Genomic DNA, 16,577 nt, shown 5'->3' on the forward strand with positions numbered 1-16,577 from the left:
CTCACTTCCAGTGTAACATTGGGAATAAACAACTAGCTGACTTAGAAGACAACTGAAGGCAGCCCTATTTAGGGAAGTTTTTAATGTTGGATGTTTAACCGTGGTTTTAATATTCTGTTGGGAGCCACCCAGAGTGGCTGGGGAGACGCAGCCAGATTGGGGATGTGTGGGATAAATTATTATTACAGTGAAAGCTCGGGTTGCGAACGTGATCCGCGCGGGAAGCACGTCCGCAACCCGCAGCGTCCGCAACCCACTGCGCATGCACGGGTCACAATTCGGCGCTTCTGCGTATGCGCAAAGCATGATTTAGTGCTTCTGCGCATGCGCAAGCACCAAAACCCGGAAGTAACCCGTTCCGGTACTTTCGGGTTTGGTGCAGTGCGCAACCCGAAATCACGCAACCCGAAGCGTCTGTAACCCGAGGTATGACTGCATTATTATTATTATTATTATTATTATTATTAAGCCCTCATCAAGATTCTCCCAAGAATTTGGCACTTTTCAAAGTGAGATCTTATTTATTTATTTCCTGAAAGTTGTCCACCGCTGGGCTGTTAAAAAAAACGCGCCAATCTCAAAGCGGTTCACAGAGAGAACAGAACGGCAAAAATGTCAGTAAAAGCAACTCTTCAAAACATTCAGAAGATAAAACCGGCAACAAACTGAAAGCAGATTGAGACAGGCATTATTGGCTGCACTGGAGAATCAGCAAAGCCGTTCTGGATTGAACAGCAATTATCCGTGGAGCTACAATCCCATGTCATCCGCATATGTCCCACGGTGATGTATGAAATACAATAAAAACAGCATTCAAAAAAACCCTGACAAGTGGAAAAACAATAGGAAATGGACCCCTAAGGCCTGCCATCCTATTCACCCAGCTGGAAGAGCTTGTAGGAACAAAAATTAGTTCACCTTTTTCTGCAAGGTGCAGGCTTCTGAGATCTTTGGAAATTGCCCGCAAACTGTAGTGACATCCTGGGTACATAAGGCAGAAAGCTGTCAATCAATAACAGAAGGTCGCTTAAGCAATCTCCCTCGAGGCATTTATAAGGGGTTCATTTCTAGAAATAACGCACACTTGTGATCCGCAGTTAGTTTATACTTTTATTTAAAACGAGAAATAAGACAATGTTTGTGGCTAGGGTCCCCACAGTCCAAATACTTGAAAGCAGGGGGTCACTGAAGTCCAGTGTTATTGTCCATAATATTATTAACGGTAATCATTATCATTAAGCATAAGAAACCCTCTTTACACAATATGTACATGGCAGGTGGTGGGAGCAAACCGAAGGAGACTCTAGAGCTGGCTATTTTATTTATTATTTATATTTGCTATTGTCTGAATTGCCACACTTCATCCGGAGATCGCAAGGCGGTTCACAAGAGAAGAATACAAAATGAGAACGCAAAATGCATTAATAAAATGAAAGTGGAGCAGATTCTTGTGAGAGGCGGTAGAGACTCTCCATCCTTGGAGGTTTCAAAGCAGAGGTTGCATGGCCATCGGTCATGTATGATCTAGCTCGAGATTCCTGCATTACAGGGGATTGGACCATCACACAAACGCATTCCAAAGGCCATAGAATGTTAATCAGGCCTAGTTATGGAGAAATGTTTTTGCCTGGCACCTAAAGATGTAGTGAAGGTGCCAGCTGAGTCCCCCCTGGGGAGAAGCATTCCACAAATGGGGAGCCACCACAAAAAAGGCCCGTTCCCGTGTTGCCACCCTCCTGACCTCGTGTGGAGGAGGCACACAAAGAAGGGCCTCATTTTATGATCACGGGGTCCGGGGTTGGTTCATATGGGGCGAGGCAGTCCTTGAGGTATTGTGGCCCTCGGCTGTTTAAGGCTTTCCAGGTCAGAACCAGCACTTTGAATCGGGCCTGGAAACTAAAGGCTGGCCGAATGATTTGCTGCAAGTCGAACTGTACAGTTGGAAGGGACCCCTTGGGTCATCTAGTCCAACCCCCTGCAATGAAGGCAACCCTATGCCTTTCTTTTAATAAAGCCCGAAAACTGATGTTTTTGACACCCTTCTTTGGTATCCCTGCACCCCACCACTCCCTTTGGGCCGGTGGATCAGGACACCAATGCGGACAGGCTAGGATCGTCGTGTGATGGGCTCAAACTGCCTTGCCCCGGTGAGCAACCTGGCCGTTGAATTCTGCACCGGCTGAAGTTTCCGAACCATCTTTTGACCACTGCCTCCTTCAAGCAGCCAGGGACCACCCCATCTCTCAAGGAGAAATTCATCACCCGCCCCCCGGCCCAGGAAGCTGTCTCTGCTCTGCTTGTTTTTTTCAGCCAGGAGGTTTCGACTCTGCCTGTTAAAAATGTCAAAAAGCGCTTCACCTCTCCGCAGCTCCCCCTACTAACAGCACCACATTCCCAGCGTAAGGCTCCCCTTCGCAGTCCTCGACCTTCACACCGTTGCCCAACGCCCCTTCCTCCCCAGCCGCCTGGGGGTGCGCAACACCGTTTTGCCCGGGATTTAAGTCCTCCTGGGTCACCGGTTTCAACTCTAGATTGAGGGGCTGCCGGTGGATGAGCTGGTGCTTGTACAAACTCGACGTGTAGCTGAACCGCCGCCCGCAATCCAGACACGAGTAGGGCTTTTCACCCGTGTGGATCCTCTCGTGCCTCACCAAGTCCGCCTTGTCCCGGAAGCCTTTTGCGCAGAGGAAGCACCAGTGGTTTTTTTGCCCCCTGCGGCTCAGCTTTTTTCGGGCAGCTTTGGTCGCAGCCCCAACCCGGCTTGGGGCAGCTCCCCACGGAGAGTCCCCCGCTGGCCAGTATCCGCTGGAGAAGGTGCCAGCAACGCTCTCTTGGGATGCTGCTGACGGGCTGGGCTGCAAGGATCCTGGCTGCAGGCAGGCCTTTTCCTGGCATGAAGACACTTTTCCGTCGCCTGCAAGGGAGAAAGAGAGAATCCAAGCAGATGTCATGTCTCGTGCTAGGGAAAGGATTAAGGAAATTAATATATTTCACAAATGCACACACACAAATGTTGCACCTGCAAGTAAGTGTCTCTGTTACTGTTTTTAAGATTTTCAATTTTATACATTTCAATAATCTTACAATCATTTTAACATTTCAAAACTCGTCTTCCTTCCCCCTCTTTCTGCGGTTCCTTAAATTTATTTTTTGTATTTTCTACATATTCCAAATTAACTTAATTTACTCATTTATTCATCTACTTTAAATATAAAACTGCAGGTTATTACAATAATCCTGTCAATGTCCTTATCTGTTTACAGTTTATTTGTAAATATTCAATAAACCATTTCCATTCTTTTATTAAAAGTTTGTTATCTTGATCTCTTATTCTTCTGGTAAGATTTGCCATTTCTGTATACAGTGGGCCCTCGGGTTACATTACCTTCAGGTAATGTAAACTTTAGGTTGCGGACGCGGCAAACCCGGAAGTGGGTTTGCCGCTTGCGCATGCGCAGAAGCACTCTGCGCACCTCGTGCATACGCAGAAGTAAGTCCTCCAGTAACTTAATCTTCGGGATTTGGCCAGGCCTCCAGAACGGATCCCATTCATAACCGAAGGTACCACTGTATTCCATAAGTTTTTGTATCTGTTATACTATTATAACATGTTGTTATCATTATTTGTCTAAGACCTTTTCAAACCTCTTAAAGGATGCAAATGGCTTTCATTCTATCAGTGCAGGCATTTCTTCTCCCTCCACATGCTGTTCTGGGTAATCCAGAATGTGGCAGCTAGACTGGTGACTGGGAGAGGCTCCCAAGACCACATAACACCAGTCCTGAAAGACCTACATTGGCTCCCGGTATGTTTCCAAGCACAATTCAAAGTGTTGGTGCTGACCTTTAAAGCCCTAAACAGCCTCGGTCCAGTATACCTGAAGGAGCGTCTCTACCTCCATCAGTCTGCCCAGACACTGAGGTCCAGCGCTGAGGGCCTTCTGATGGTTACCTCCCTGCGAGAAGTGAGGTTACAGGGAACCAGGCAGAGGGCCTTCTCGGTAGTGGCGCCCGCCCTGTGGAACGCCCTCCCATCAGATGTCAAGGAAATAACCAACTACCTAACTTTCAGAAGACATCTGAGGCAGCCCTGTATCAAGAAGTTTTTAATGTTTGATATTTTTATTGCTTTATTATTATTAATAATAATCTGTTGGGAGCAGCCCAGAGTGGCTGGGGAAGCCCAGCCAGATGGGTGGGGTATAAATTGTTGTTGTTATTTAGGTTGACACACACACACCCGGTTCAATCTCTGGCATCCCCACTTCAAAAAAACCCCCCAGAAAGCAGGTGCTGTGAATAGTCCTAACAGGGAAGGGGCAGCATCAGTGGCAGCGAGGAGGGAGATACATTGAAAGGGGGTCTTTGCCCAGATCCGGCTCTGGCTGGAAGCTGTGGTCCCAGAGGGTAAGCCCAGCCCCATACCTGCACCGTGGCTGCCTTCTACGTGCTTCCTCTGGTGTCTGTTGAGGGCGGGTTTCTGAGTGAAGCTTTGTCCGCACTCGAGGCAGCTGTACGGTCTCTCTCCCGTGTGGACCGTCTGGTGGCGAAGGACTTGCGAAATGTCCCGGAAACTCTTCCCACACTCTAGGCACTCGGGGCGTTTGCGGCCCACAAGCGTCTTCGGGGGTCGGATGGTGATGCTGACACCTGTTTGGCCAGAGGTGTGGAGCGGTATGAGATTCCACACGAGGGAGGAGCGTCGCAAGGTTTAAATAAGGTCATTTGCTTACGTGAATTTTAACCAATGCAAAACTTTTCTGATTCCATAGACACCAGTTGGAAACTATGATGCCAAGCGGGGTGTGTGTACCATACGTGACTGAAAACTACCACACGTTTGGAAAGTTACTCGTTTGCTGTTTATTTAGACACCTCTTAAGAGATCACAAACAAATGTTGTATGATGGTTCCCAAGATCAAGAAACAGGGTTTTTTTTGTCTATGTGTCTCTACAATTGGATGCCATTTTGAATCAAGGTTGCAGAATGAACCTTTCAAAACTGCACTGGTTTTTAGGTTTCTGAGAATTATTGAGTACGAGCCTGCTCGAAGTAAGAAATTAAGTAAGTAAATACAGTAGATTAGATAGACAGAGAGACAGACAGACAGGACAGATAAAAATATTTTTTATAAGCTAGAAAGGGTGTCTCTTATTAACTGGGCAGCAGATTTTGTTTTTCTGTGAAGGTTATGTTTAATACAATATCTTGTGAGGACTGTATCAGGAACATCTGAGAACAGACATTTCTCCTCCTAATATTTCTTCCACTGTCATTTTAGGAGAGGCACTCTGCCTCTCTCTCTCACACACACACACAGAAGGAACTCCTCTTCTTAAGATAATATTAGAAGAGACATTTCCTTATCTCTCACACAGCAAGAGGGAATCACTTTGTCCCTTGCAATTATTCATAGCAGAATGCGGAGATTTGAATGCCCCTGATGATCCTGCGGGAAGTCCCGTGGTTTCATATTATTGTGGTATATGAAGAAGAAGAAGAAGAGTTTGGATTTGATATCCCGCTTTATCACTACACTAAGGAGTCTCAAAGCGGCTAACAATCTCCTTTTCCCTTCCTCCCCCACAACAAACACTACTGGAGAGCCAGTGTGGTGTAGTGGTTAAGAGCGGTAGTCATGTAATCTGGGTAACCGGGTTCGTGTCTCCGCTCCTCCACATGCAGCTGCTGGGTGACCTTGGGCCAGTCACACTTCTTTGAAGTCTCTCAGCCCCACTCACCTCACAGAGTGTTTGTTGTGGGGGAGGAAGGGAAAGGAGATTGTTAGCCGCTTTGAGACTCCTTAAAGGGAGTGAAAGGCGGGATATCAAATCCAAACTCTTCTTCTTCTTCTTCTAAGTATATCAACACACCAAAGTTGGAATCCAAATACAGTGGTACCTTGGTTCTTAAATTTAATCTGTTCCAGGAGTCCGTTTGACTCCCAAAACGGTTCGAAAACCAAGGTGCAGCTTCCGATTGGCTGCAGGAGCTTCCTGCACTCAATCGGAAGCCACATTGGACGTTCGACTTCCAAAAAACTTTTGCAAACCGAAACACTCACTTCTGGGTTTGCGGCGTTCGGGAGCCAATTTGTTCAGGAGCCAAGCCATTCAGGAACCAAGGTACCACTGTATTACATCTTCTATTGTAAGTTGCATCGTTTCAATAATCTGGATGGAGCTGCAGGGTTTGTGCAGTTATTTAAAAGCTTTATATTTTGTGTGTGTGCAGATTCTATTCCCTCTTGAGCATATTCATCTTTTGTGGCACCCGCAAAATTGATTACGGCATACATACCTGTGTAGTTCTTTTCTTCCAGATGTTTTCTGAGATGTCTGTTGAGGGCCGGCTTCTGGGTGAAGCTCTGCCCACACTCAGAGCAGGAATACGGCTTCTCTCCGGTGTGGACTGTCTGGTGCCGGAGGACATGCGAGATATCCCGGAAACTTTTGCCGCATTCCGGGCACTCAGGACGCTTGCGGCCAGTGTGGGTCTTCTGGTGTCTATCCAGCTGCCACGCATCCTGGAAGCTTTCCCCACATTCGAGGCACCAGTGGCCATGTTCTTCCAAGCGCACAACGGTCTCATAGACCCCCTCGCTGCAGAGCGTGGCTTCGTCCCACCTCTCCAGCGGCTCCGTCTCATTCTCCTGTTCCAGATCACAGCTGCTTTCGAGGGAACCAGGCCGCCCCAATAACGTCCCGAGCATCACCGGTAGCCTGGGACTTCCTCGCTGGAAAGGGCCCAGCTTGCTCCCATTCAGAGTTGTTTCTCCAGCTGAGACCGCATAGCCATCCAGGTTCACTTTCCCTGGACAGGAAAAGGAAACAGAAGAACCAGGCTGGATTTTACTGCACAGTATTTAAAAATATACAAAAGAGCTCTGCTGGACACCAATGCTGCTTCCACAGGGCCACATTTTGACGGAGCATTTGCATGGCATCTTAAACACCCTCTCTCATTTTAGCTTCTAAAGCTCAGAGAAATCTGACTCTCTTTATCTCATTGGATGAGCTGCACAATTTTCACAGGCCTTTTGCTCTGCTATTCTGGTCAGTTATGCCTCTATTTAGTTTGCTCTAGCAGCTAGCATTTTCCTAGATTCCTCTAGCTGTTTCCGGCCAAGAAATCATCATCATCATCATTAGAATTTATATACTGCCCAATACCCGGGGGTCCCAGGGCGGCTCTAATAATAATAATAATAATAATAATAATAATAATAATAATAATAATAATTAATGGTGATGATTTATACCCCACCCTCCCCAGAATAAAATCAAGATATAAAACCACAAAATACCTAATAAAAACAAAAACAGATGCCTCCATGGGAAGCCCACAAACAAGACTGGAGAGCAAACAATCTAAATGGGATCAATGGGACCCATACAATTCATACATACCCAATGAGTTGGGACCCACGCTGCCCTCCAACGGCGACCACTCGGCCTCAGGGGAGACCACAATCACCTCCTCCTCGTGTCTCCCCAGTGCCTAAAAGAGCAGAGAGGATTCCTGTCAAGTCAACGCCTCGGAGTCAGGAGGGCGAACCCTCCTCAGGCTCACCCTGAGGAAGATCAAATCTTAAAACTTTCTCAAAAGATGACCAGGTCAAATCAGCAATGATACAGTGGGCAAGGGATTTGGGACATAATATCCAGATGGCAGATTGGGAAAGGTTATGGAAAACGGATCTGAAATCTACAGCATGCTGTACACTGAAAGAAAATTATATGAAAATGATGTACCGGTGGTATTTGACTCCTAGTAAGTTAGCAAAAATGTACAGAACTAGTGCAAATACCTGCTGGGAATGTAAAGAAAAAGAAAAATTATCATATGTGGTGGTCGTGTAAGGTAATAAAATCTTTCTGGGAGATGATATATAATGAAATTTAAAAAAAAATGTTTAAAATAACTTATGTTAAAAAAACCAGGAGCTTTTCTACTAGGAATTATAGGAATTATATTCCATTTTATGTATACAACTGCCACACAGATGTTACTAGCCCAGAGACGGAAAGAAGACAGAGTCCCTACCAGAGAGGAATGGCAATCTAGGCTGAATGGACTGAAAAGCTCAGGTAACAAGAGGACAAAAACTTTATAAAAGGAATGGGATTTTTAAAAAAATTATTTAGGAGACCATTGCAAGCAGATGAAAACATGAGCAGGATTTTAATCTCACTTGTAGTGAAACAATTATTATGGACAATACAGTGGTATTTTAGTGTATCTTTCATCTTTGTTGGAAGCCGCCCAGAGTGGCTGGGGAAACCCAGCCAGATGGGCGGGGTACAAATAATAAATTATTATTATTATTATTATTATTATTATTATTATTATTATTATTATTACCTCGGGTTACATACGCTTCAGATTACATGCACTTCAGGTTACAGACTCCGCTAACCCAGAAATATTGCTTCAGGTTAAGAACTTTGCCTCAGGATGAGAACAGAAATTGCACAGCAGTGGCGCGGTGGCAGCAGGAGGCCCCATTAGCTAAAGTGGTGCTTCAGGTTAAGAACAGTTTCAGGTTAAGTACGGACCTCCGGAACGAATTAAGTACTTAACCCGAAGTACCATTGTATGGAGTGATACAAAATATAGACTATGGAATAATATGCAGCTGTAAATGTTGACAACAGGACCCACGGAGGGGGTGGGAGGAAGTCTTGAGATTCAGAGTAATCTCTGTACAGTGGTACCTCGGGTTAAGAACTTAATTCGTTCCGGAGGTCCGTTCTTAACCTGAAACTGTTCTTAACCTGAAGCACCACTTTAGCTAATGGGGCCTCCCGCTGCACAATTTCTGTTCTCATCCTGAGGTAAAGTTCTGAACCCGAGGTACTATTTCTGGGTTAGCGGAGCCTGTAACCTGAAGCGTCTGTAACCCGAGGTACCACTGTATATGGATATACATTTGGATTGTTCTAATTTTACATTTCTAAAATCAAATCAAAACAATTTAAAATAAAATCTTAGAACTTTCTCTCCTTCACCTCGGCCTCTGGTTGCTGGCGTCTGAGGAAATCTTCGGCCAGGGCCACCGCCTGGGAACAGGCTTGAGGGCCACGGGCCCTGACCCAGCTCTGCATCTCCGGAGGCAGGATGCTCAGGAACTGCTCCAAGATCACCAGCTCCAGGATCTGCTCCTTGGTGTGCCTCTCTGGCTTCAGCCACTGCCAGCAGAGCTCCCGGAGCTTCTTGCAAACCTCTCGGGGTCCCTCGGCTTCCTGGTAGCCAAACTGCCCGAAATGTCTGCCCTGCGCGTCGGTGCCAGTGTCGTCCTTTCCCACGGCCTCTTTCTCCGACGTCCTGTTTTCTCCAGTGACCAGATTGCTAAAGGCTGCTGGAGCTCCTCTGCCATTGCCCACCAGAAGCGGAGCGACTCCATCTCCGCTGGGCCACTGGCCAGCAACCGTCACGGCCTCACAAGAGCCCCACAGCAACGGTTTCGACGGCTGTTGGGGTCCCCACCCGGAGGGAAGGGGCTGCACGGCCTTTAGGACCTCCTGCCACTGAGTTTCCCAGCGTTGCGCCAAGCCTTCCTCGGACCCCTGGGTCAACTCTTGGGGGGGCACCCAGCCCAGAAGCTCCCCAATGGTCCCAACCTGGATGACGCGAGGGACCACCCGTTCCCCTTCGGATTCCAGAAACCCCGCTTGGGATCCCTCTCTCAGTTTCGCACCAGGGATCGCCTCGTGTTCTAGAACGTTCTGCAAAGGGAGACTCATGACTCCACTGGCCCTCAGCTCGGCAGCCATTTTGTCCGGCGGCGTGAAAACACCGGAGGCAATGTCCACAGAGAGCGTAGAAAGTGTTAATTTAAGCTGGAAAGCCCCTCACCGGAAGGACGAGGGTTCTGAAATGTTGCCACATCAAGACCTGCAGGCCTAAAACAAACAAACAAACAAACAGAATATTTGTAGCCTTCTCCTTAAAAAAGAGCTAAACAAAGAGTTTACTCCTTCTTATGCAACGTGTGAGAGACTTGTGCCTTTGTGGATATACCACAGGTGGTGCCAGGGAGGACCTTGCCATCAGTCGCACCTCCTTTAAAATAAGTGCATCTCATGTTTTCATTTGCCAGGCTAATTCCTCCAGGACACACCAGGAGGATCTGAGGACGGTGCTGCAAGCAAGTCACTCCAGTCAAATGGTGACTTTATGCTGGATTCAGCAAAATTTCCAGACAGCAAGAAAGAAACTTCTTTTCCCTGAATGAAGAAGACAAAAAGTGGAATAAATAAGCCAAACCAAGCTGTTTTGACTGTTGAGTCGTTCTGAAAGAGAAACTGTATTTTAAGCCTTCAGGCTGAGCATCTGCCTTGCATGATCCTGGGCTCAATCTTTGGCATCTCCATGCAGGGCTTGGGATAAGATGGCTTTCCATGTTGATAATAATAATAATAATAATAATAATAATAATAATAATAATAATAATAATTTATTTATACCCCACCCATCTGGCTGGATTTCCCCAGCCTCTCTGGGCAGCTCCCAACAGAATAATAATAATAATAAAGCGAAAAACATCAAACATTAAAAACTTCCCTAAACAGGGTTGCCTTCAGATGTCTTCTGAAAGTCAGATATTTGTTTATTTCCTTGACATCTGATTGGGGGGGGGGGTGTTCCACAGGGCAGGCGCCACTACCAAGAAGGCCTTGCCTTTTTTCCAAGCGTGCTCATTCAACTTTTCCCTTTCCCCCAGTCACTTTCTTCATGATCAGAGCTTGTGCAGCTAGACTGAACCTTTTCTTTTTCCATATGCACAACGTCAAATATAATTGGCAAGCTTTGAAAAGCCTCAGGCCCTTGTGCAAGGGTCCCAGTTAAAAGCGCTTTGCTAAACTGGGCCTGCTGTCCGGATCTAGCAGCTGACGCAACATCATGGGAAGAATGTTTCAGTTCTGAGCTAGATGGACCAATGGCCCTACATAGTCCATAGATGCACCAATGCTCATCTCCTTTGTCATTTTATCCTCTCAACAACCCAGTTAAGTACTCTTTAGGCTGAAAGAGAACGTGAGAGGCTAAAGGTCGCTCAATGAGCTTTACAGCCACGTGGAGACTTCAACTTGTGTCTCCCTCTTCCTAGTCCAGCACTCCAACTCGGCGTGACTGACCTATGCAGCCCTCCAGAGGTCAGGGATGATGCGAGCTGTTAGTGGTTCGACTATCAGACTCGGACCTCAGCGACCAGAGTTAAAATTACCCCACAGCCATGAAACCCACTAAGTGACCTTGGGCCATTCATTGCTTCTCAGCCTGACCTACCTGGCAGGGTCGTTGTGAGGATTAAATGAGGAGGAAGAGAACCCGTGTAGGCCACACCTTTAGCTCCTTGTAGGAAGAAGTGAGGTACAAATGCAATAAACCAAGTTATTTCCTCTAACCATATGGCACAAAAAGAAGGAACATATATATATTTATATAAATAAAAGAAATCACACTCCCAGTGTTCTTATTAGATAAGTGATTCTTGGGAATACCTATTCTTTTTTTGAATCCATTTGCTTACACACCTGGTTAATTCCATAATTTTATGCTTGCTCACAATCCTACCTGAAGTCACCTTTGCTGTTTCACACCCCTGACACTCCTTAGGAAACAACCTCAAATTTAACTTTTAAGTAAAAAAAACCAAACAAACCCCAAAACAGAGTTTTGTGTAAAGTGTTAGCCTACCACCCCATTATTATCTCAACTAGGACGTCCGGTTGATTATTGTGTGACTTTTTCCCTCGTTGTGGACCAAGGTAAGCAAAACCCGCAAAATTTGGAGGAGTTGCTGTTAGAAATAAGGGTCACTACGATGAGCTTTCGGTTTTGTGTGGTTTTTAATTTAAATTGGGTAGCATTGTCTGCTTAGCTGCCTTCATATATGTCTCTTCTTTGTGCACAAATTGCAATGCTTGGTGGCTGATTAAAAATATCCATCTACTGTATCAGGATGTTCTATGGCACAACTTCGATGTGTATTAAGGGGTAGGCGTTCTTCTTAAAAGCCTCCCCACTTTTGCAAGAATCCTCTATCGAACCACTGCCTCTTCACTTTTTCCTATCTCACCCCCCCCATGCACCCCAATTGCACGAAAGTTACTTTCCCATCCTAAAACGCCAAAAAGATGCAATGGCAAACCGTAGCATTTATGAAGGAGAAATAAAATACTAAAATACTGAAGAAGAAGAAGAAGAAGAAGAAGAAGAAGAAGAAGAAGAAGAAGAAGAAGGGGAGGAGGAGGAGGAGGAGAGGAGGAGGAGGAGACTCTGTAGTTGTAGACAGAGGTGGTGTACAGGGAAACGCATGTACAGGAAAACATACGAAAATCTGTTTTATCAGAGATCTAGGTCAAAAGTGAACGGAAGTGGCAGAGGGCAAGGGTTTGCATCTGCTCTGCAGCACTTGCACATTTAGAAACTTTCCCCTTTCCCCCTCCACATGCAACTCACAGCACATCCTGCCCCACTGCGCTGGATCTGCTTCAGCCCCACAGAGGCTGTCCTCTTTCTGGTCTGGCTGTATCCTGCAACAGAGGGGCTGGAGAGGGTGGGGAGCATCCAGAACAGGAAGTGGGCAGCCCTCATTTATTTCCCCTTCACCCCCAACTCCTCAGTCTCTCTAGGAACCAAAGCACTCACAATGTAACCCTTCATGTGCCTGTAAAAAAAACACACCCAACCAACCAGAGACACACCTTTAGCCTCACGATCTTATAAAACACACATTTTATCAAGAGAAATATGGGAGGGTATGGAGTAGGATGTCCCCATTTTCATCAGAGGAACTCAGCTGTGCAAATCCCCACAGAGCGGGGAGGGGTCCAGAGGGTCATCTAGTCCAACCCCCTGCAAATGCAGCAATTACATCTTGGAAGAAGCTGGGGCTTGAACTCTGGACCTCCTGCATGCAAACCGCGTGCTCTTCCACTGAGCCGCGCGGCAACCTCCCCAAGGGCAATGAATGCACTCTGCATATGCTCAGAGGGCCCACCGGAGCCTTCATATTCCTGCCTGCCGTGACGCAGGCTCTCAAAAGCTGTCCCAAGCACAAGTTCTGCCCATGTTGGAAGTTCCCCTACTGCCCCGCTCTGCCCAGGGCAATGCAACCCCACCATCAACTCAGCTGTGGTACTAAAGGGGTTAAAGGGCCTGAGCTAGAGATTCCTAGAGAGGACAGGAAATGGAGAGCGCACGGGGGAACTAAAACACCAACGGAATTTTCCGGTTATGTGCACCTTTCTTTCTCTTCCCTTCTTTCTTTGGAGGAAGCTGGTGGTGTTGTTTAGTCGTTTAGTCGTGTCCGACTCTTCGTGACCCCTGGACCAGAGCACTCCAGGCCCTCCTGTCTTCCACTGCTTCCCGCAGTTTGATCAAACTCATGCTGGTAGCTTCGAGAACACTGTCCAACCGTCTCGTCCTCTGTCGTCCCCTTCTCCTTGTGCCCTCCATCTTTCCCAACATCAGGGTCTTTTCCAGGGAGTCTTCTCTTCTCACGAGGTGGCCAAAGTACTGTAGCCTCAGCTTCAGGATCTGTCCTTCCAGTGAGCACTCAGGGCTGATTTCCTTAAGAATGGAGAGGTTTGATCTTCTTGCAGTCCATGGGACTCTCAAGAGTCTCCTCCAGCACCAGAATTCAAAAGCATCCATTCTTCAGCGATCAGCCTTCTTGATGGTCCAGCTCTCACTTCCATACATCACTACTGGGAAAACCATAGCTTTATACGGACCTTTGTTGGCAAGGTGAAGATCTCTGCTTTTTAAGATGCTGTCTAGGTTTGTCATTGCTTTCCTCCCAAGAAGCAGGCGTCTTTTAATTTCGTAGCTGCTGTCACCATCTGCAGTGATCATGGAGCCCAAGAAAGTAAAATCTCTCACTGCCTCCATTTCTTCCCCTTCTATTTGCCAGGAGGTGATGGGCCCAGTGGCCATTATCTTTTTTTTTTATGTTGAGCTTCAGACCATATTTTGCGCTCTCCTCTTTCACCCTCATTAAAAGGTTCTTTAATTCCTTCTCACTTTCTGCCATCAAGGTTGTGTCATCTGCATATCTGAGGTTGTTGATATTTCTTCCAGCAATCTTAATTCCCGCTTGGGATTCATCCAGCCCAGCCTTTCGCATGATGAATTCTGCATATAAGTTAAATAAGCAGGGGGACAATATACAGCCTTGCCATACTCCTTTCCCAATTTTGAACCAATCAGTTGTTCCATATCCAGTTCTAACTGTAGCTTCTTGTCCCACATAGAGATTTCTCAGGAGACAGATAAGGTGATCAGGCACTCCCATTTCTTTAAGAACTTGCCATAGTTTGCTGTGGTCAACACAGTCAAAGGCTTTTGCATAGTCAATGAAGCAGAAGTAGATGTCTTTCTGGAACTCTCTAGCTTTCTCCATAATCCATCGCATGTTTGCAATTTGGTCTTTGGTTCCTCTGCCCCTTCGAAATCCAGCTTGCACTTCTGGGAGTTCTCAGTCCACTGCTTAAGCCGGCCTTGTAGATCAGCTGCTCTACATAAGGACATAAAAGAGCCTCTGAATCAGGCCAATAGCTTATCTAGTCCAGCATCCTGGTCTCAAACACCAAGCAGGTTCAAGCAGTTTCCCTTCCTGTGGTTTCCAACAATTGCCATGCAGAAGCATTGGTGTCTCCAACCTTGGAGGCTTTGTTTCCCAAACTTGGGTTTCCGGGTGTTTTTTGGACTACAGCTCCCATCATCCTTAGCTAGCAGGACTGATGGTCAGGGATGATGGGAACTGTAGTTCAAAAACAGCTGGAAACCCAAGTTTGGAAAACACTGGTGGAGGCAGAGCATAGCTTTCATAGCTAGTAACCATCGATAGGCCTCTCCTCCATGTTTTAAAATATATACAGTATGTACATTTTAATTAATTTTTTAACATATCATTTCCAAGTCATTTAACATACATTTTTATCTTATACAATTTTTTTAGACTTCCGTCAACTACCTCTGAAGATTTTCCATTCTTTATCATTAATCTGCAATTTCTCTATTCCTTTTAATTATCCTTAACTAGTATTCTTTTCATAATCTTCCTTGCAATATTTCGCACAATCCTCCTTACAAAACATCTTGCAGTCCTACTAGCGTAATCTGTTTATTACAGTTGCTTTTCAAATAGTTCAAATATTTACTCCAGTCCTCTAAGAATCTTTGGTCCCGCAGGTTTTGAATCCTTCCTGTCAATTTGTCTAATTCTGCATAGTCCATTCATTCTCCTCCATGAATTTGTCTCATCTTCTTTCAAAGCTATCCCTTTGAATCTTCCAACATTCAGCTTCATTGGATATCCTTGTAATTTTCCAGCATTTAGGAACTTGAGATGCCCTTAACAAATTCCCACTCAGCCATGATGCTGACTGCATTAGCTTGGGCCAGCCCTTACCTTAAAGTCTAACCACCCTTTTGAGGTTGTTGTGAAGATAAATTGTTTGTGTGTGAAGAGGGAGAGAGAGGCAGGCAGGCAGGCAGAGAGGGCACTGCTGCCCCAGGCTTCTTGGGGAACTAGCAAGATTAAATAAAAGGAAAACTATCACAATAATACAGTGGTACCTCGGGTTAAGAACTTAATTCGTTCCGGAGGTTCGTTCTTAACCAGAAACTGTTCTTAACCTGAAGCACCACTTTAGCTAATCGGGCCTCCCGCTGCTGCCGCCGGAGCATGATTTCTGTTCTCATCCTGAAGCAAAGTTCTTAACCCGAGGTACTATTTCTGAGTTAGCCGAGTCTGTAAACTGAACTGTAAACTGAAGCGTCTGTAACCCGAGATACCACTGCACTGACAAAATATCATATTAAATAGCTAGATATATTTCCCTTTATTCTCCATTTTATTGTATTGTATTTTACTTTTTCTTGGCAACGGCTGTAGAAATATTATATGCATCCCAGTAAAGAATGGATACAAAAACTTATGAAATATGCAGAAATGGCAAAACTTACTGGAAGAATAAGAAATCAAGATAACAAACTTTTTATGAAAGAATGGAAATGGTTTATTGAATATTTACAGAAGATATATACTTACAATAGATAATTAAATGAGCAAGTTAAATGAATTAAAAAATAAATGTAAGGAACCACAGAAAGTGGGGGAAGGAAGTCAAATTTTGAAATGTTAAATTGATTGTAAAACTAATGAAATGTATAAATTTGAAAAGTTTAAATAAAAAACTTTTTTTAAAAAAGAAATATTATATGTAACTAATTTGCAAAGTTTTTAACAACACCCATCAATAAAATGTGAGGTTCTTATTTTTTCCTATGTTTTCTGTATTTCTTTCTTCTTTTTAAAAAATCTGTTTGCCTACTATGCAGCTGACAGTGTCATGGGAGCCTCACATAAAAAAAGACCAAACCCCCTCCATCAAAAAAAGTTGCATGTTTAGAATAGATTTATGAAAGATTTAGAAAACTTATTGATTACAATATTTGTGTGAGAATGTATGGGAAAAATACGGAATAACAGATACAATCTTGCTTAAAATGTATATAGGAAGTGCAGTGTAAGCAATGGAAGCCAACCAATGAAATTTT

The 16,577-nt window shown here is 45.2% G+C and overlaps 1 protein-coding gene across 3 annotated transcripts; it reads right to left on the reverse strand.

The window, feature by feature from the left end:
* Positions 1-1,097: 1,097 nt before the first annotated feature.
* Positions 1,098-12,604, reverse strand: LOC114592177 (uncharacterized). Of its 3 annotated transcripts, none has more exons than XM_028720138.2 (6): positions 12,471-12,602; positions 9,014-9,907; positions 7,412-7,502; positions 6,303-6,815; positions 4,426-4,650; positions 1,098-2,914 (listed from the first exon to the last, which is right to left on the reverse strand). In XM_028720138.2, exons 2-6 carry the CDS (start codon positions 9,776-9,778, stop codon positions 2,355-2,357), a joined length of 2,154 nt encoding a protein of 717 aa, XP_028575971.2. In that variant the 5' UTR covers positions 9,779-9,907; positions 12,471-12,602; the 3' UTR covers positions 1,098-2,354. The 3 variants fall into 3 exon arrangements, with proteins under 3 accessions (XP_028575971.2, XP_028575969.2, XP_028575972.2); XM_028720136.2 differs by having other exon boundaries at positions 9,014-10,231; XM_028720139.2 differs by lacking the exon at positions 4,426-4,650 and having other exon boundaries at positions 9,014-10,231; positions 12,471-12,604.
* Between the last annotated feature and the right edge of the window lie 3,973 nt (positions 12,605-16,577).

Source organism: Podarcis muralis, chromosome 2 (assembly GCF_964188315.1).
Source record: "Podarcis muralis chromosome 2, rPodMur119.hap1.1, whole genome shotgun sequence".
NCBI classification, from domain to species: domain Eukaryota; kingdom Metazoa; phylum Chordata; class Lepidosauria; order Squamata; family Lacertidae; genus Podarcis; species Podarcis muralis.